The sequence below is a fragment of the Vombatus ursinus genome, unplaced genomic scaffold (genome assembly GCF_900497805.2).
Source record: "Vombatus ursinus unplaced genomic scaffold, bare-nosed wombat genome assembly UNPS02007344.1, whole genome shotgun sequence".
In the NCBI taxonomy this organism is placed as follows: domain Eukaryota; kingdom Metazoa; phylum Chordata; class Mammalia; order Diprotodontia; family Vombatidae; genus Vombatus; species Vombatus ursinus.
Window position 1 is genome coordinate 3,047,093 of NW_020947122.1, and position 22,015 is coordinate 3,069,107.

A 22,015-nucleotide genomic window follows, 5' to 3' on the forward strand; every position below is an offset into this window, starting at 1 on the left:
CCCCCACTTTCTCCTGTTCCCCTTTCCTCCTGCTTTCATGTAGGGTAACACAGGTTTCTATTACCAATTGAGTATGTACACATATTTTCTTTCTTTGAACTAATCTAAATGTAAGTGAAGTTCAAACACTGCCCACCCCCCTTCACCCCCACCATTTTCCCCTCCACTGTAAAAGTTCTTTTAGGTGAGATAGTTTTCCCCATTCTTCCTCTTCCTTACACCTTCTCTCAGGGCATCCCTCTTTCTCACCCATCCACTTTTAAAAACCTCATCCCAACGTTATCAATTCACTCTCATACCCTCTATTTAAAATCCTTCTAACTGCCCTAATAATGAGAAATTTCATATAAGATACAGGTATCATCTTCCCACACAGAAAACAAAAAGTTTATTATTGAGCCCCTTAAGGTTTCTCTTTCATGTTTACCTTTTTATGCTTCTCTTGAGTCTTATATTTTAAAATCAGATTTTCTATTCAGCTCTGGTCTTTTCATCAGGAATGCTTGAAAGTCTTCTATTTCATTAAATATCCTTTTTTCCTGGAAGGATTAGACTCAGTTTTCCTGGGTAGGTTATTATTGGTTGTAAACTTAGCTCTTTTGTTTTCTGTAATATCATATTCTAAGACGACTTCTCCTTTGATGTGGTAGCTGCCAAATCTTGTGTTATCCTGACTCTAGTTCCAAGGTATATGAATTGTTTCTTTCTGGCTGCTTGAAATATTTTCTCTTTGACCTGGAAGCTCTGGAATTTGGGCATAACATTCCTGGGAGTTTTCATTTTGGGATCCCTTTCTGGAGGTGATTGGTGGAGTCTTTCAATTTCTATTTTACCCTCTGGATCTAAGATACTGCAGCAGTTTCCCTGGATAATTTCTTGAAATATGATGGCTAGGCTTTTTCTTTGATCATAACTTTCATGTGGCCCAACAATTTTTGCTCTCTCTTCTGTCCTTCAGGTCAGACATTTTTCTGATAAGATATTTCACATTTTCTTCTATTTTTTATTATTTTGTCTTTGTTTAACTGTTTCTTGATGTTTCAGACTCATTAGTTCCCACTTGCCCAAATCTAATTTTTTTTTTTAGTTTTTAAATTTATTTTAAAGTTAAATACAAAATAAGAAAAAATTGCCATTTACACAGCATAACATAAGAGAGGATTCAATATAAAGCAATGGATTTCTATTTCACGAAAACCTGTATAATGAATACTACAGTTTTCAAAGCTGTACATCTTTTCTTTACTTCCTTGTATGTTTTCTTTTGTCCTCTGCTATGCACTTTTTATTTTTATTTTTTCTCCTTCCACCCCTCCTCCCAGCTACAATTAAGCACAGACACACACACACGCACGTGCACACACACACACATACACGTATACATAGATATCCATAAACATACCAATATATACATATGCACTCAAACACATATATGTAAGACCATATTATGCATATTTCCACTTGTCATCTATTTCTCTGAAAGTGGATAGCATCTTCCTTAAGTTCAAGTCTTTCCATATTTTTCTAAATCTACCAGTTCATCATTTCCTATACCACAACAATATTCCAACCCAATCCCATTCTATCTGGAAGATTATCTATGAGAGTTTTTTCCCCCAATTTTCTGCATTCCCTCTATTCTTGCCTACACAGGCTTTATTTATACGGGAAAATTTTTTGTTTAAAATAATCAAAATTATCCATGTGGCACTTCAACACTTCTCTCTCATTATAATATGGTTTAAGATCTGATACTACTGAATCTATTTCCTTCACATTTTTTTCCCTTGGTTTCCTTAAAGTTCCTGACCCTGTACTCTTCCAAATGAACCCTGTTATTTTTTCTGACTCAGGAAGATACTTTTTTAGTAATTTAATTGAGATGGCATTACATGAATAGATTAGGTAAAATTATCATTTTAAAAAATTTTATTAGCTTTACCTACCCATCCACAAAAAATATTACTTCAATTATTTAGATATAACTTTGCTTGTATAAAGGGTTTTGTACGTTACATTCGTATAGTTTCTGTGTCTGTTTCGGCACAATTCTAATTTTATTGTCTCTGGCTTGAGAGTGCCCATAGCTACTGCACTTCTGTCCCCACCACTTAGTCCCAATTACTGGTGTTTCATCCACATGGGTACTGGGCAAGCCTCTTCCCCTGTGCCACTGATTTCTCTTTCTGACTTCCTATGTTGTCTATGTTGTGAACGTTTCACTCTGACCTTTTGTTGGCTTTGCCACTCCAGAATTTGATTTCAGTTGTTATTTTAAAGCTGTTTGGAGGGGAATATTGGGAGAGCTGAGTAGAATGCTTTCTCTACTCCACCATCTACTTCCCTATTATTGTTGAGGGAACCACCATCCTCCTAATCACCCAGGTTCACAAACCTAGATGTTACCCTCAATTCCTTATTGTCTCTCACCATTCATATGCAATCTCTTGCCAAGGCCTGTTAATTTCATCTTGTAACATATTTCACACACACTCCCTTCTGTCCTCTGACACTAACCAAGCTGGTATAAACCCTCATTATCTCATACTTAGACTTTTGCAAATGGTTGCTGTTTGGTCTGCTTGCCACAAGTTTCTACCTACTTTAGTCCATCCTCCACTCAACTGTCAAGGTGATTTTCCTTAAATACAATTCTGACCATGTCACCCCTGCCCCATATGCATTTCAATAAACTCCAGTGGCTCCAAGATCATACATAAAACTATCTGTCATTAAAAGTCCTACATAACTTGCCTCTCCCCCTGCCTTTCCAGCCTTCTAATACCTTATACTTCCCCCATCATGAACTTTGGGATCAGCGACACTGGCCTCCTTGCTGTTCCTTGCACAAGACATACTCTATCTTCCAACTCAGTGCTATGTGTATATGTGTGTATGCATATGCATCTGTACATATATATATATGTGTGTGTGTGTGTGTGTGTCTGTACACATATGTACATACATACATAACATTTTATATATGTATATAGCATATGTATATTGAAGAAATATTTATACTTTGACCTCTTGTAATTTTATTCATACAGAAACCTATAATCTAATGTGGAAATAAACAGTTTTAAAATAATAAAATGGAAATGAAAATGGAAAAAAAATGCTCATTTAAAATATTTTTTTATCTAGCCTTTTTTATACTTAATGCTTTAAAATAAATTCTTACCACTCCAATGCCTTCAAAAGCAAATACAGCTGTACCAAAAAAGAGTGGATATTTCTTCCAACCAGCCACAGCTGGAAGACTTCGGGGATCTGGTATATCCTAGTGATTGAAGAAAAAAAAAAACTTTCACAGATAGGTAGGAGGAGTTCTTAATTAATCCAATGAAATTTACAAAGAACAAAATCAATTACCTTCTTGTGCTTCCTAAGTTTTTCAAAACATATAATTAATAATTTTTGTTTTCAAACAAAAATGACTGCACTTAAACCAGACTTACTCTATCAGGTTTAAACTCTCAAAAGCTGCTAATCCCCTTCCCATACAAGCTGTCCTGGGAATTAAACACTTCCAATTACCTCCTTCTACCAGCAGAATCCAGGGTAACTAATAACAGAATTGGATCCTAAAGAAAGACCTCAGGCAGAAAGCTACCCCAGTTAATAGGTCCTCACTGGTATTGGTATTTTTGGTTTATTTTCCAGCTTTCCTTGACCTACCCTTTTACACAGAGTAGGTTCATCAGTCATAAGTAATGGGGAAAGTTGAAATGTTCTTAATTAAGGACATTTGGATAGAAACCTTTCCCATCATCTTCCAACTACAGAAAATGGAATTTTATTTACTTTTTTATATAAATTTATTTTTTTTGTTTTCAACATTTACTTCCATGAGATTTTGAGTTCCAAATTTTCACCCCATCTCGCCCCTCCCCCCATCTCCAAGATGGCATGCATTCTGAATACCCCTTCCCCTAGTCTGCCTTCCCTTCTATCTCTACCCCTCTTCTCTTATCCCCTTCCCTTTCTATTTTCCTGTAGGGCAGGATATATTTCTGTACCCCATTTCCTGTATTTCTTATTTCCCAGTTACATGTGAAAACATTTTTTTTAAACATGTGTTTTTAAAACTTTGGGTTCCAAATTTTCTCCCTTCCTCCCTCCCCACCCACCCTCATTGATAAGGCAAGCAACTAAATATAGGTTATACATGTGCAGTTATGCACAACACCTCCATAGTAGACCTGCTGTGAAAAACTAACTCTATTTCCCTTAATCCTATCCCACCCCCCCCATTTATTCTATTCTTTCTTTTGACCCTGTCCCTCCTCAGAAGTATTTCCTTCTGATTACTGCCTTTCCCAATCTGCCCTCCTCTCTGTCATCACCCTACTCTCTTGTTCCCTTGCCCCCCTATTTTCCTGTAGGGTAAGACAGATTTCCGTACCCAACTGAGTATGTGTGAAACATATTATTATAAAAAATGTTTAGATAATGAAGTAATTGGGTCAAGAGTAATTGGGGACTTGAACTAAAGTGGTATTGGCATGCAGGCCTACATTATTAGCATGAAATAAAACAGGAAAACATAAAATTTGGTGGAATCATCTATCATCAAAACCCATTCTTAAAAAAATGCTATGGTATAAAAACCATAAAATATTTTCATAGTTTCTAAGTTATTTACAGTATTTTTAAAGTAACAATTAAAAACACATAATAATTTAAGATGTGTTATACTTACTCTAACAACATATTGGTAGATTATTATAAGACTGATGGCCATGGAAAGATTGGCAAGGAGTGAAAGGGCAGACAAGCTCTTGAGTTCACGAACGAGGACCAAAAGAAATACAAATGGGAGAAAGCAAAGCATATACATCCTCAGGTCAACACTTCTTCTCCCATGTAAAGTTGCTTCATCAGTACCATTCAGAGAGAACACTTTCTCTGAAATTCCTTCATGAATCTATAACAGGATTAGGGGGAGAAAGGAGAAAATATAGAGAAAAAATTTTTTAGACTTTATTATCTACTCAATATTATACAATAAAAAAATCTGGCTAAGATAACAAAAAGAAGGTATACAGAAATCAATAACCTATGGTACCCTGTACAATAATTACTCATAGTAATCTGTAGGCAAATAAAAATATAGCAGCATCATTTTAAGAACACCAACCTCCCAGAAGCATAGATAATCGAATCAATTTTTCCCTAATTTTAGCCGGAACTATTTTTTTAAAAAATTATTATTTTTTTCTTACTATGAAAATTAAGTATGATAAAATTGTGTTTAGAATTGACTCATTTATTTTGAAACTTCATGAAGCACCATACTTTTGAACTCTAATAAGACTTGACATGCATTTGGAATATATTCATTTTGAACATATCTAATATAGCAGCTGAGTGCACTAATATTGTATAGATCCAACCTTCAAAAGCCTATTTATTTCCTCTAGTTTTTAATACACAAGTTGTAATTATTTTTCAGAAATATAATGTGCCAAAATAAATTATTTTAAAAATCATAATCTGCCATTTAAAATATTATATTAAACAAATAATTTCAAATTATATTCAATAATTACATCAAGAACTCAATGTATGGCACCACAGTAGTAAACACTATATGATTTCACTTTAAACCTGGAGCAAGTAAACTATTTTACAAAAAAAGTCACTCTTTAACTGTAATCATATTTCATTTTTTGGTATGTGCAATTACTCTTATGAATTTGATGTCATCTTACTGCCCCACACTAAAACACTGACAATGAAATGAGAAAGGATTACTATACAAAAATGCTACTTGGAGCAGATCATACTAAGTTTAAATACCACTAAAATAAATCTGCGAAATCCCTTCCCTTGTTGTCTTGATTTAGATCACCCGCAAGCTCCCTTGTATCTCTGAGAGTATACGATTCTATAAATCATCCATTAGCCAGAAAATTAAAAGCCTGTCCTAGTAGTACTAGGAAAAACTTTTCTCTGTGTTATTTCTGTTATGCCTTACTAACAAAATGGACAACTGAAATCATGAATATTTCTATATGGATAGCAATAGATCTTTTGCAGTTTAAAATTGTACTCTCTTAAAATCTTTGGACTCAAGAATATTGTACCAATCTTGCACTGTTTTATGACATACACAGCACATATTTAACTTGTGAATTATATCAATCTATCAATGACCACAGATTTCCTGGGTGCAAGAATTTCCAATCTGAAAACTCTTATCTACCAATGCAGACTGTAAACTTGTCTACAGCAAAGCACAGAGAATTGCCTAAGACTTCATGAGGTTAATTGTCTTGTCTGTGGTTACCCAACTAATAACTGTGAGAAGTGAGATTTGAACCTAGGTATTTCTGTCTTTAAGTCCAGTAATCCATACAATAAACCACACTGGCTCTGGCTTACAAATTATCCTCCTAAAATTAAATGTTATATTATTTAAGTGGAATAGGAATAAAGTTGTTAATTGATAGCATTTAACTTTTATTCACATGTTACTTTTATTTACCTGATTTGCAAAGTAACCAAACTATTTAGGGCTTTGTAGGTGGCAAAGCCCTATCCTGCAATAATTCTAAAATAATCATTACAACTGCATACTAATGAGGAAAACTTTGATAAGGAACGTAACTTTAAAGCTAAGAATGCGGGAACCAGACGGGACCTTAGAGATCACTTAGTCTTTATGCCATCATTGTGTACAAATGAAAGAACGAGTATCTAGAAAAGTCAAGTGACTTGCTTTTAAACATTAAGGCTATCCACCAAGTTGCTGTTTTCTGATGAACTTTCTGTTACATTTTGATGGCTAAGCTGCCAAGATAGAAGCCTAAAGTATCAGGAAGTCTAACAGTGGATCTGTCACAACCTCCTTTTAATGTACTGGGTTACTTCACAAAACTCATAAGATACTTACATAAATAACCCAAATAATGAGAGTAATACAGATACATACCTAGACCCAGATTTGTATTCTTTATACTCTTTGGTGCCCTCTACAGTCAGAGGTTGATTATATAAAATGTGTGTGTGTGTGTGTGTGTCTGTGTATGTCTGTGTGTGTGTCTGTGTGTTCATTTCAATGTTCTGCCTTAGGTAAAAAAAAATATGTGGAGATATCTATCTATATATATATATATCATATGTGTGTAGAGCTATATATATCAAATATATTTAGCTCCACATGTCATCCATTGCATATATATATACATATATACACATATATTTCCACATATATCTATATGTACACACACATACACCTCCAAATATCATATATATTTTTTACCCAAAGGTAAAACATTGAAATGAACATATAATACACACACCTTTATTTTTCTGTAGTTGCCTATCATTGATGGGAAAAAGGTTAGACTAGGAAGAATTTCTTGAAGCCACGCAGCTTTCTCTGTGTGTGTGTGTGTGTGTGTGTGTGTGTGTATACACATAAAAATATGCTATATCTGAGATATAGCAATCACAGATAAATTTGTTGTCCCTACCTGCATAAATGCTTAATAAAGATTTTTAATAATGAAATACCATACATTCAATTTTATGCAGATAATGACACTGATCACAACTATATTTAATTAAAATTGTGTTTAAAATTATTAGGGTTTGACCAACAATTTCATTTCATCTATTTAGTCATTCAAACATTTATTAAGCACCTACAACTGGAATTGGCCAGTTGAGTCCCCAGGTTGTTGTTTGTCCTTTGTTCTCAAAGAGGACCATGGCATCAGGAAGGTGGTGCCATGATTTGCAAGTTGTTTTGGCCAGAAACCCTGAGGGTCTTTCCCTCCCAGATTGATTTTTTTTTTCTGAGTGAGGTCACTGGGGTTAAGTGACTTGCCCAGGGTCACACAGCTAGTAAGTGTCAAGTGTCTGAGGCTGGATTTGAACTCAGGTCCGCCTGACTCCAAAGCCTGAGTGCTATCCACTGAGCCACCCAGCTGCCCCACGATTTTTTTTGACTAGGTAAATGAAACCATTCTTTGTCTCATTTCTTACCTAGCCTTAATCACTGAATGGACATTTCCTCAGTCAAACTGAGACCTGGGAAAGACCTTAGCTTAAAAAGGCCAAGGTCTTCCATTGAATCTGGGGCCAACTCTAGTCATCCTGATTTATATCTTGTCATTGGACCCAGAGGACTCCGGAGGAGAAAGTGAGGCTAGTGACCTTGCATGGCCCTCCCTCACTTAAATCCAATTCACTTGCATGTCATGACATCACCTCCCTAACATCATGGTCCTCTTTGAGAACGAAGGACAAACAACAACAACAACAAGCACCTATGACGTGCACTTCATTGTATTAGGCACTGGAGAGACACAAAGTTAAATAAGGCACAGCCCTTGTCCTTGAGGAGTTTACAATCTAGCAGTGATGGAATATACACACAGAATAATATAAATTAGGATACAGAAAGTTCATAAAAGTACAAACAGGTTGCTATGAAGTTCAGACAGGGGAGTAGGGCTTAATGATTGAGGTGACCTTTGGGCTGAGCTTTAAAGAATGGGCTGGAGTTTAATAAACATAGTTTGGGAGTAGAACAAAGTGAGTATTTCAGGTGTAGTCAAGGGCATTAGCAGAGAAGGCAAAAAGATAAAACAAAGTGCTCCTGAATCATCACCTACAACGTAAGGGAGAATAGGTGAGGGTAAAAGTGTGAGACAGGAATGAGAAAGTCAGGCAGGGTGCCTGAGAATTCTAAGTTAGCTGCTATTAAATTCTCATGAGCTTTTCTACAGGGAAAAAAATTCTTGATCTTTTCCCCCATGTGCTCTGCTTAGTCGAATATATTTACCATTACTTTTAATTAATTTTTTCCAGTTTTGACTGTATACTCTTATCCAATCATGCCTTGGAAGTATTTACACTTCTCTATATACTAAAGAAATTCTTCTACAGAGCCAAGATGGCGGAGTAAGAAGTAAGTTGCTCACACCCTCCCTTACTGACCTCTGAAAGCCCAGAAAATATCACCCTAGGAAAAACCCTGGAACAGCTGAGCCAACAGAAACACAGGATGCAGCAATCTCGTAGCCCAGGAAGCTTGGGGGAATTAATGGAAAAGGCCCCTCTTGGTCTGGGGGAGGGGGAGCAGTACAGGATGGGAGGCATCCCAGCCAGTGGCAAGTCCCCACTTCAGCAAACCAGGGGCAGATCCTGAGCCCCAAGTGGTGGAGCAGGCAAGTGCCAATACTAGGAATCTCCCATCCCAATCCCCCTGAGTGCCTCAGCACAGGCAGGGTAACTGGTAAACACCAGCTCAGAAAACCACCACATTTGCTGGCATTCTCCAGCAACCAAATTTCCCAGTGCTTCAACACAACCCCAGCCTGGCAAAATCCTCCAGAAGCCAAATAATTGAGTGCTTTAAAGAAACACGGGTGAGCAGGCATCCTCCAGGGGCCAGACTCCCTACCTCTACCCTGAGAGCTCCAGTGCTGCTCAGCACCCCAGTTCAGCACCAGGTAAGCTGCCAGACTCTTACAGCCTCCAGCTGCCAGCACCTGGGGCCCCAGTACACAAAGCCAGTGATCAGATCCTGGGCTCCCAGCACAAGAAGCTTGGGTCAGTGCCCCCTATGCTCCAACATGAGAGCTCAACTTTAAAAGCCAGGAAACAGGCACACACCATGAGCAGAAAGCAGAAATGGACAATAATCATAAATTCTTTTTACGGGGACAGGGAAGATCAAGGCACAAATTCAGAAGAGGACATTGTCAATATACCCACATTCAAAAATCTCAAAGGGGAATATGAACTGGTCTCAAGTCCAAAAAGCTTTCTTGAAAGAGCTCAAGAAGGATTTTAAAAGTCAAATAAGAGAGGTAAAAGAAAAATTGGGAAAGGAAATGGGAGGTATGCAACAGAGAATCAACAGCTTGAAAAGGAAGGACAAAAATTGACTATAGAAAACAAGTCCTTAAAAAATTGGCCAAATGGAGAAAAAAAAAAAGTACACTGAAGAAATCAACTCCTTAAAAAGTAGAATTGGTCAAATGGAAAAGGAGGCACAAAAATTCACTGAAGCGAAGAACACCTTAAAAAGTAAAATGGGTCAAATGGAAAAGGAGGTACAAAATCTAATAGAAGGAAACAATTCATTAAAAATCAGAATTGTGTAAGTGGAAGCTAATGACTCTATGAGATATCAAGAATCAATCAAACAGAAACAAAAGAATGAAAAAATGGAAGAAAACATAAAATACCTCATTGGCAAAACAAGTGACCTAGAAAACTGATCCAGGAGAGACAATTTAAAAATTATTGGGCTACTTGAAAACCATGATGAAAAAAGAAAGCCTGGACAGCATCTTTCAGGAAATCATCAAGGAAAATTGCTCTGAGGTCCTAGAACCAGAAGGTAAAATAGTCATCAAAAGAATCCACTGATCACCTCCTGAAAGAGACCCCAAATTAAAAATGCCAAGGAATATTGTACCCAAATTCCAAAATTACCAAGTCAAAGAGAAAATACTGCAGCTGCCAGAAAGAAACATTTTAAATATCACAGAACTAGACTCAGGATTACACAGGACCTTGAAGCTTCTACATTAAAAGATTAGAGGGCACAGAATACTTTATTCCATAAGGCTAAGGAGCTTGGATTACAACCAAGCATCAACTACCCAGAGAAACTGGGCATAATCTTTCAGGGGAGGAGATGGACATTCAGCGAAATAGGAGACTTCCAAATCTTCCTGATTAAAAAACCAGAGCTCAACAGAAAATTTGATCTTCAAATACAAGACTCAAGAGAGGCATAAAAAGGTAAACAGGAAAGAAAAAAAAAACACATGTTATTAATAAGGGCAAACTGTTTACATCCCTAAAAGGGAAGATGACATTTGTAACTCCTGAGAACTCTATCATTATTACAACATTTAAAAGGAGTATACATAGACCGAGGGAGAGGGGTATAAGTTGACTTTGATGTGATGATAAACAATCTAAGTGATGAAAAGGGATTGTTCTGGGAGAAGAGGAAAGGAGAAAGCAGACAAGGGCAAATTACATCACATGAAAAGGCACAAAAACCTATTCCAGTAGAGGGGAAAAAAGGGAGAGAGATGAGCATTGTTTGAACCTTAATCTCATCAGATTTAGCTCAAAGAGAGAATAACATAATCAGTTAGGTATAGAAATCTAACTTACCCTATAGGAAGCTGGAGGGGAAAGGGAAAGAAAAGAGGAGGAGGTAGATATAAGGAAGGGAAGAAGTAGTAAGGGTAAAGGGAAAGAAAAGGGAGGGGGCTGATAGAAGGGAGGGCAGACTGAGGGAGGCAGTGGAAAGCAAAACTCTAGTGAGGAAGGAAAGGGAGAAAGGAGAGAGAAAAACAAATGGGGCGGGAGTTGGGGGGGAAATAGGATAGAGAGAAAGACACAGATAGTAATCATAAATGTGAATATGCATGGGATGAACTCTCCCATAAAACAGAAGCAGATAGCAGAGTGGATTAAGAACCATAATCCTATAATATTTTGTTTAAAAACCTGGAAAGACTTGTATGAACTGATGCTGAGTGAAATGAGCAAAACAAGGAGAACATTGTACACAGTAACAGTCACATTGTGCGATGACTGACTTTGATAGAATTAACTCTTTCCAGCAATGCAAAGATCTTAGACAACTCCAAAAGGAAAATGCTATCCACATCCAGAGAAAGAACTCTGAGTTTGAACACAGATGGAAGCATACTATTTGCTCTCCTTTTCTTTTGTTGTTTTGTTTTGTTTCGTCTTTCTTGTGGCTCCTCTCATTGGTTCTAATTCTTCTTTACATCATGACTAATGTGAAAATGGTTAATATGAATGTATAAATAGAGCCTATATCAGATTGCACGCTGTCTTGGGGAGGGGAAGAAGGAGAGGGAGAGGGAGAAAATTTAAAACTCAAAATCTCACGGAAGTGAATGTTGAAAACTAAAAAAAAAAAAATAAAGTCAGCCCTTTCAAAGGAGAAGAACATATATGTGGAAATAGAGGGTTTTAAAATTTTTTTATTTCATTAAATATTTTCCAATTATATGTAAAAAAATTTTAACAATAAAAAAAGAAATCCTTCTACAAAGCCCCTTTTTATAATAAATGGAAATTAGTTGAATTAAAAAACTCCTTTATCATTCAAAAGTAGTCACTAGTCCTAAAGATTACAAATAACATACCTTTTATTAAATTTTATTAATTTATTAATTTATTACATTTTCCATTACATTAAATCTACAAGTTTCATATAAAATGGGAAAAAGTTCCACTGGGAAGAATAGCTCTATTAATTGAAGTCTCATTTGTAGTTCTATTATGAAACAATTATTTGTAAGATTAGGTAATGCTTATGCTTTTATTATAAGCATCAATATGCAAATATTAATTCAAGCTATGGTCCTGGCCAAAAAAAAAAAAAGATTTATGAATTGTGAATGTACTTACAGAAATGAAACAATTTTTTTCAACAAGTAATATTAATGGAGATAGGTAAGCTTAGTTCAGATAAACAGATTATTCCAATCAGAAACCTAATTAGGGAATCACATAACATTCAGAATTAGAGGGGACCTCAGACCATTTAGTCCAACCTGTACTAGAATCTCTTCTTCAGTATACTCAAGTGATCATCCAGCCTTTGCTTGAAGAGAATCCAGGCAGAGGAAATTCACTGCCTCCTAGGGCAGTCAGTCCCTTCCACTTTGGGAAGACTATAATTGTGAAGTTTTTTCTAACCTCATAATTAAATTGCTCTTAATAACTTTCACTTAATTTTTCCCTAGGGAGAACAAGTCTAATCTCTCTTTCGCATGACAATCCTTCCAATACTTGAACATGGTTATCATAACCATCCCCTCAAACCCTGATTCAAGTGTTTTCTTCTCTAGATTAAATCTCTCTAGTTTATTTGACCATTATGCCTATAGTATAAACATGAAATCCTTCATTATCCTGATTGACCTCTACTGGATGCTCTCTAGCTAATTAATGACCTTCCTACAGTGTGGCACCCTGAACTAACCATACCACTCCAGATATAGCCTGATCACGGAAAAAGGAATATCATTTTCCTAGTCTTGGACATTATGTCTACCTTGAAGTAGCTGAAGGTCATATTAGCTTTTTTTGTCCAACACATCCCTGGTGCCCTCTGATCCCATCTCTGATCTCATACCACCTCAACTACAACTATCCTTCCCCCCAAAACTATCTTGTATTCATTTTGTATATATTCTGTACAGACTTATACATGTAAATGTTGTCTCCCTTATAAAAATGTAATCTCCTTGAGGGCAACTGTTTTACTTTTGGTTTTGCATGCCTGGTACTTAGCACAATACCTGGTACACAGTAGCATTCAAGAATTGCTGACTGGTGATTCATCTTGAGGTTGCAGTTTACTAAAACCCCCATATCTTTCTGAGACAAATTTCAATCTAGCAACACTAACCCATCTCATATTTGTACAGATAATTTTTAAACCAGTTTAGACTTTGTCAGTATTAAATGTTATTTTATTAGATTTAGTACAGTGTTCTGGTATGGTATCCTGATTCTGTTGCTCCAATGTATGAGCTGTGCTTCCTGGTTTTTTGTTATTTGCTTATTTGATAAGTCTATCAGCTATGCCTTGATTCAAGTCATTGATTAAAAATATTAGATGGCATGAAGCCAAGGTCAGATACCTAAGGTGTTTCTTCCCCCAGAGACCTTCCTCTGAGGCAACATCTTATTTCCACCCTTGGGTCCAGTTGTTTGTTCAGTTGAGAATCCACCTAACTGTACTAACATTAACCAGCTCACAGCTCTCCATCTTGTCCCCAAGACAGGCATAAGAGCCTTTATTAAACATTCTGCTATGATACAGGCAAACTATATCTACAGTATTTTCTTGATAGTTTTGTATGAACATATTAAGGAATCTGTCAGCTTGGGAGCTACTCCCACCAACACTGATCACAAGCCACACATACTTAATAGATAAAGTCTTAGAGAACTGCAAGTGGGTAAATGAATTTGTTGTTGTTGGTCATCTTGTACATTTAAATGACAGAACTTAAACCTAACTCCTTCTGACTTCAAACTCAGCTCCCGAGCTGTAGCGCCACAACATCTCTTTCCATTTTACTTACCTTGTCAATACAGCTGAGTATAGCTTGACTTGATGAAGCCACACTGCCACGTTCTCATCACTCCTATATGTTCCTTAACCATACCTTTAATTACACCATCTAGAATTTTGCCAAGTCAAGATTAAAGACCTACTTAGTGAAGATTCCATTCTTTTCTTTTTGGAAAGTTTCACTAAACCTGTGAAATCTGCTCTCCCAATACGTGTGAAAGAGAGAGGATTTCCTTTCCTGCGGCCCTATCCCCAATTCTAAGATGGACTGGTCTCTCTCCTCCAAGTTTTACTTCCTTCTCACTTCCTTTCTGGTCAAAATTAGTCCAAAACAACAGGATCCCCTGTTGCTTCCCAAGGAAAAACCAATATATTATTAGCTGCTCTGCTTTAGGCACAGTGAGAACTCCAGAAGACGTTTGTATAATAAAATTCCCCTCCTCATTAATATAGGATGTTTTGCCATGCTAGGCCTGTGACTTATCAAATTCCTCATCTATTTCTTCGTTTTACCCAGGTCTATGTGACAATATCATTTCCGTTTTTGCCTCTACTGATCTTTATCCAAATCGGGTTTACTTAATAAATCAGTTACTTGCTCTTCCCTCCTAAAACCATTATCTCTTTTGTCTTAATTTATGGCATATAAAGATTTTTTGGAGACCCTGTCTATGCATGTGTATAGACATGTATCTATCTATCTATCTATGTGTATCACCCTATATACTTGCTCTTATGCACACACATATGCAAATTGTGTGTGTATGTGTGTGTGTGTATATATATAGAATGATTTACATATATGTATATAAAAATGTAGGAAGTAGTATGGTATGGTGGTATTGATAAGGAGTCAGTTCATGTGACAGTACTAGGCTGGCTTACACAAACCAGTCCACCACAGGTGTATGACCAGCCCCACCCTAGTGAACCAGGTACCTTGCCCATGTAAAGGCTGAGTATAGGTTGAAATAATTTAGGCCTTCAGACCTTTATTGTTCACCGTGATGGAGCAAACTGCATGACAAATGCCAGGACTGGAACCCAGGACCAAGAAGACCTGGAGACCAGCCCCTGTCCTGGCACACATTAGCTATATCACTCTGGATTAGTCACTTTAGCTCTTAATACCGTAGGTTGCAGAAAAGCTACCCATTTGTATCGGCAAAGGCATTTGACTCACTGTTAGTTCCCTGATTAAATTACACTAAGTTAATAAATGTACATATATATTATCATTCTACATGTATTTGTATTTGACACTTCACTATCTCCTACTCTTTTATAAAGCATAAATGCATGAGTTTACATACAGATAGCTCCTGCTGTCTGTAAGTGGACCGTTCCACAGACCTCTCCCTCCCCTGGGGAGCTCTGCATGGCCTTGCCCTATAACCTAGCTTCAAGCGCATGGGACCCCCCTAACCTCCAGAGCAGCTTCAGTGACCGGTACAAAGGAACCTTGTCTGGGGGGCAAGGTGGATCAAATAACTTAGTGGGCTCAGATATGAAAGTAATGTTTGCTGTAATTATAGGTACAGAAAGGACAGTCATGGCTCCTTTGTTGCCAAAATTCTTTCAGTAGGAGTATGAAAAATAGCTTTAGCAAAGAAAAGTCAGGCTAAAAAAATCTTTTAGAGAAGGACAAAGAGGACCTGGGTGAGGATTCCTGGACAAAAACAGGTATAGCTAGTGTAGGAGAAGCCACAGGTGTAACAAAAAGCTTACACAAGGGAAATAAGGCTAAGAGCAAAACTCATTCAATAAAAAGTAACTCAGCCACATCTGGACATAATTCTATGTGCTAAAGAAAAAAATATGACAACAGGAAAAACACTGGCCTGGAATCTGCTAAAGAGGATGTTCTAGTGTCTCTATCACTAACAAGCTGAGTGACAAAGAGCAAGATAATTCACACAACCAACATCTCTGGGCCTCAGTTTCCTCATATGTAAAATGTGAGGGTTAGACTAGATGATCTCAAAGGTCCATTCCAGTTTGAAAATACTAAACTAGCGGCTTTATTATTTAGGGATGTTAGGCTTTAGATTAAAAAAGGATACAGTTAAATGTAATACGTAAAATCTTACATAAGGTATATTCTTTCATAAACATATTCATCTTTACGCTTTATATCATATCTAAAAGGTGGGAAATCATGTATTTATATAGCACTTGCTACTACACCATGCATATGTCAATCAATCAACATTTATTAAGCACCTAATATGTAAGTAAAACTTATAACTGATAATGATGACAATAATAATAAAGAAGAGAAGGAAAAAGAAGATAATAATAATAAAGACTACCTACCAGTTACAAAGGAATGTGGTTTGGCATTTTTTTGGGTAGAGCTCCAACTTCAGTGCTTGGCATGTTTGCCCAAACAGGCAGTCAGTCTCTACCAAGGCTGAAGACCCCTTAGAGTCAACCTGAAACAATATCCCAACATAAAGGAGAACTACCGAAAACTGCCACACTTTGATGGGGATAGTACCTATTTATAATCAATGATCCTTCAGTTCTATTGATGTCCACTTCTTTACTTTCCCTTTTTCAAGTGAAGCCTAGCAACATTCTTTTCAGATGTTTACTCAAAGAAATATGCTCCCAGAATCTTTTGGTATGGGGCTCTGAGACACCAAACCCAAAGGACTAGATATGCTCTGAGGTCCCTTCCAGCTTTACATTTATGATGCTATGAGAAGAATCAACTTTATGTTCTGATCTGACAAGAGAGAGGAGTCAGTGTTAACAAGTCAAGAGAGCTATCAGACCATTAAACTCAGAAAGTTGGAGACCAACTTGCAGAAGTGAAGCCTAAGGGAAAGCAATGAAGTAGCACTCTCCATGAAACAAAAACATTTCCACACTAAAATGGAATTTCTACAGAGGGAAAGATAATGGTAAAATAAAGATAACTGAGGAAAACTGTCTTAATAATTGAAAGAAAAATACTCACTTGCTTCACATTCTCAGCTAAGAAGACAATGTAAGCACTACAGAATCCCAGCTGTGTTATCACCAGAAAAATGTCCACAATATTCCTGAAAATAGATACATATATAGGTCATCTTCCTAAAATGACAATTTTTTTTTACCCCTTTTATAAGCCATGCTAATAAATTTGAAATAAAGTGTTTTTATTTTTCCCAAGTGACAGAACAGAATTAAAATATCCACTTTCTATAACGTATAGACATTTATAATTTACGAATGAATAAAAGAAAATAAAAGATCCTGCTGTATGTGCTAATAATCCCCTCTCCCCCAAAAAGGCACATGACTCAGTAGAGCAAAGCTCTTCCAAGAATATCACAGGTTTATATTAAGAAGCAGCATGCTTCTCAGGTATTAGAGGACTCTGGATTCAAAACCCAGCTGTTATCACTAGCAGCTGCACAAGCTGTTTCATCTCTCTGGACTTCAGTTTCCTCATCTGTAAAACGAGAAGTTTTCAACTGGATGACTTCCACTTGCAGCTACCTCTAAATCTAGGATATGATAGTAAGATTTCCTAATAAGTACAACTACAAAGAGTAATTGTACTCTGATTGCTGTGAAGGGAGACATAAAGCCTCCACCATCACAGAGGATGCCCTATGCCAAAATTCTTTCAGTAGGAGTATGAAAAATAGCTTTAGCAAAGAAAAGTCAGGCTAAAAAAAATCTTTTAGAGAAGGACAAAGAGGACCTGGGTGAGGATTCCTGGACAAAAACAGGTATAGCTAGTGTAGGAAAAGCCACAGGTGTAACAAAAAGCTTACACTAGGGAAATAAGGCTGGGAAGAGCAAAACTCATTCAATAAAAAGTAACTCAGCCACATTTGGACATAATTCTATGTGCTAAAGAAAAAAATACGATAACAGGAAAAACACTGGCCTGGAATCCGCTAAGGAGGATGTTCTAGTGTCTATCACTAACAAGCTGAGTGATAGCACAAGGATGCCTGGGACTGTGGAGTCAGAGCAGGCTGGACCCTTAGACATCTTTTAGTTTAAGCTTCCCACCTGGCAGGTGAGGGAACTGAAGGCCAAAGAGATGAAGCAGTATGAGCGAAGTCACAGATGTAGTAGCAGACAGAATGACCTGAACACACATGGCCGCTGAGCTGAGCTATCCTTCCTCATTCTTTTGTCAGCACACTCACCATCTACCAAAGCAGGGCCTCTTACTCACTACCGGCGCTAGGGTGCCAAGTTCAGCCTCTGCTGCTTGAACATGGGAACTTAGCCAAGGCAGGGAAACACTTTGCCCAGAGTGGCTGACCTACCACCAACAGCCATGAGGCATCAAGAACGACCCACTCCCCTGAATAACTAAGACCAAGGCCTATCCCATGCCCAAGCCTTACCCTCAAGATCAAACATATTTCAAGTATCAACTAGGATAGACTCAATGTCTTTTTGTCAACTTTACAGATTTGTTTCTGGTTCAGATTAAGTGAATATACCCCAGAAATCTCTTGTTATCCCAGTATTAATCAAAATAATCAATCAATACCCACACTTTAGTGTGGACCCAGAAGATTAAGTGTGGAAATACTGCAAGACATTTGACCTAAATATCACTTGTCCTCAACTCCACCACAGCTATACAATAGTGCTGGGCGTTGTTTAACATTTTTAACATAAAAAAGATGTTAAGAAGAATAAAATATTAAATATCTAAACTGTATTTTTCACCTAATGGCTCTACCATGATTTTTATTAAATATTCTCAAGATCCTCCAAAAAGTAAATAATTACACACTTTAAAGAAGTAAGAAATACCTAAATTAAGATGATTCAAGTTACTTTATATAGGATATGTGGCAAAGCTAGGATTGTGATATAAAATTCCCAGGACATACAATCTCCCTTTAAAACTCATTATTTTCCAGCTTTTAAGTTCAGAGTGATATTTCCCCAATTATTCTATTATTTAAAATACAATAAAGCACAAATCATACTTGTTAATTTAGGTATTCAGGTTTCATCGATCAGAACATCTGGTTTCAGTGTATACAACGTAAGTTTGATAGAATAAGGTCTTATCGCATTTTGCCATCTCCCAGTACTACTGCAGCATCCTAGCATAAACTACTGTAGTTTGCCCAGGGTTGCATAAAGCTGAGTAACTAGACAGACGTTTATAGCTCCTGGTGCCCTTCACATTGTGAACAGAACACCATGTTTAGCTACAAAGTTTAGACAGAAAGGAATTCTGTGTTCTCATGGAGAATATAATCCAGCAGGAAAACAAAATATACTACAAATAACCATAATATTATAAAAAACAAAAGGCACAAAATAAAAATAAAAGTAAAATGTTATGTCAAGTCTGAGACAGGAAAGGTCATCACTAACTAGGAATCATCAAGGAAAACTTTCTGAATTCAGAATCTGAGTTGTGTTTTAAAAAGGGTGGTTAAGAATCTCCAAAGTGGAATGGAGCATAGTAGCCATAAATTCAAGAAGAACAAAAACTCACTTTATAACACACCTAATCACGCAGCCTTTACCTGAAAACCTTCAGTGCAGTAATGCCTCCTAAGATGGCTGGTCCCATTTCTAGATAGCTCTAATTATTAGAAATTATTTACTCATATTATAGTAAGTAAAAATCTGCTTCTCTGTTCTAATTCTATCTTCTGGAGCAAAATAGAACAAGTCATCCATCTTCCACATGATAGCTTTTCAAATACTTGAAAATATCTTTAATAGTCCCAGTAATTCTTCAGGGTACCAGGGATGGGGAACCTTCGGTTGGCCTCTGTGGTCTATGAAGTTTGGATTAGTCAAAGTGCCACACTTGAGGACCTAGAGGGGGCCACATGTGGCCTTGAGGCTGCAGGTTTCCCCAACCCTGGTAAGCATCCTCCAGGCTGTAAGTCTTCTCCAGGCTAAATCCTATTAACCAAATCCTAATAGAACATAATCTTATGGACCTTCATTATCCTGGTCACTCTCCTTAGAATGTTCTATAGCTTATCATGTCCATCCTAAAACATGGTATGCAGAACTGAACAACATACACTCCAGATATAGTTTAATGAAGGTGGAATACAATAGGCCTACAAGCTTTTAATTCTGAACCCTATGTCTCTCTTAATGTAGTCAAAGTAAACATGAGGCAGCTTGGTGGACCCAGTTTTTTTAGCTGTCATATTGATTTTGCAGTTCACTAAAAGCCCTGGATCTTTTTTAGGTAAACTGCCATCTAGTCATGCCTTTTCTCTCTTGTACTTATAAAAATTAATTTTTGAATGTATTTATATAAAATGATTCTTTGAAATATAAGAGTTTATTCCTATTAAATTCCATCTTATTAGGTTTAGGTTCAAAACTATTGAGATCTTTTGGAATCTGACTTGTGATCAAAAGTTTTAATTAGCCAAGCTAGTTCTGAGACATCAGCAAATATTCATACAAATAAGTCCATCATCTATGCCTTTATCCAAGTAACTGATAAAAATATTCAACAAAGTAAGGCTATACTAAGAGACCTGGGGCAATCCACTAGACAAACTCCTTCCAAAGTTGACATCAAACCACAATAGCTATATTTCATGTCTATTTACAAATATACCTAAATGTAGTACTGTTTAGCTCTCACCCTCACAAGAATAGTAGATGAATGACTTTAAGTGACTTGCTAAAATCTAGGTAAATTATATCTACTACATTCCCTTGATCTAAAAGAAATGAGGCTAATTTGGCATGAGATGATTTCATGAAGCCATCTTGACTCTTTATGACCACTGCATCCCTTTTTTTTTTCTAGATCTTTACTAACCATCCCTTTAATAATATTTTTGAGAAGTTTACAAGGAAATGAGTGAAGTTCACTGGCCTATAATCTGCAGACTGTACTCTTTTCCCTTTTTTGAAAATAAGAACACTGTCTGATTTTCTCTATTCCTGCAGCAGCTCTCTTGTTTTCTACAATCTTTCTAAGACAATTGATGATAGCTCAGCCATCACATCTATTCGTTTTTTCAGTAATGTGGGATATGGCTTGTCTGGGCCTGGCAACTTGAGCTTTTAATTTTACAGCTAGGTGCTCTCTTCCTATCTTCTTACTTATCTCTAGTATAAATTCCCCATAGTCAATTGTTTCATCATTTCCAATCCAAAAATGATTTTCCTTGGTAGAGAAAATAGAAGAATTGAATATTTCTGCCTTCTTTCCATTGTCTGTTATTATTACCTCATCTACCCTTAGTAGCCTTTCCTTTCTTCAATCTTTCCCATCTTCAACCCCCAGAAAACCTTTTTTTTTGTTGTGCTGAGCACTTGTCTATTCTTACAAGACTATCCCACCCTATTGTATTCATCTTTCAATGTTCATGCTTAAATCTATCTTTTACTCATCTTTAAAAAAATCTATGTAACTCCCCATTTTTCTCCTCAATCAAACTGTTTTTCTTTGCATCTTCAGATTTTCATTGTTGAGAATTTCCCATCCCTTCTGAGCTGTCTTCCCCTGAAGAATTTTAGTCTATGGGATCCTCCCAATGTTTTTTTCTGAACTCTTTAATATCTTTCTCCTAAAATACAGTATACTCTTAAGTCAATATCTGGCTTTCTTCTCCTATTTTGAAAATTCTAGGATGGAGTGCTCATTTCAATCCAACATTCCCAAAATTTATACTTTAGCAATAACTCATACTTTACTGGACAGAATCAGGTGTAGAATAGCAGTTGCCCCTTACTGATTGTTCCATATTTTGAATAATGAAATTATCATTTAGACAAACCAAAATATGATTAGCTTCTGAGAATGAAAGAAAAAGAGAGAGACAGAGACAGAGAGAGAAAGAAAGAGCACCAACAGATATTCAGATAATTAAAGTCCCCCATGATTGCTATATCATGCCTCTGTGACAGGATTATGATCTGTTATCTGAAATCACATCC

General features: G+C 36.7%; 1 protein-coding gene across 1 annotated transcript in view; it reads right to left on the minus strand.

The window, feature by feature from the left end:
- SLC36A4 (solute carrier family 36 member 4) overlaps positions 1-22,015 on the minus strand; it is an 81,291-nt gene that overhangs the window by 19,960 nt on the left and 39,316 nt on the right. Inside the window, exons 6-8 of the mRNA XM_027849404.1 lie at positions 17,076-17,160; positions 4,706-4,930; positions 3,185-3,283 (exon numbers count right to left, since the gene is read on the minus strand). Of these exons, the coding sequence (XP_027705205.1) occupies positions 3,185-3,283; positions 4,706-4,930; positions 17,076-17,160 (409 nt within the window). The remainder of the gene's footprint in view (positions 1-3,184; positions 3,284-4,705; positions 4,931-17,075; positions 17,161-22,015) is intronic.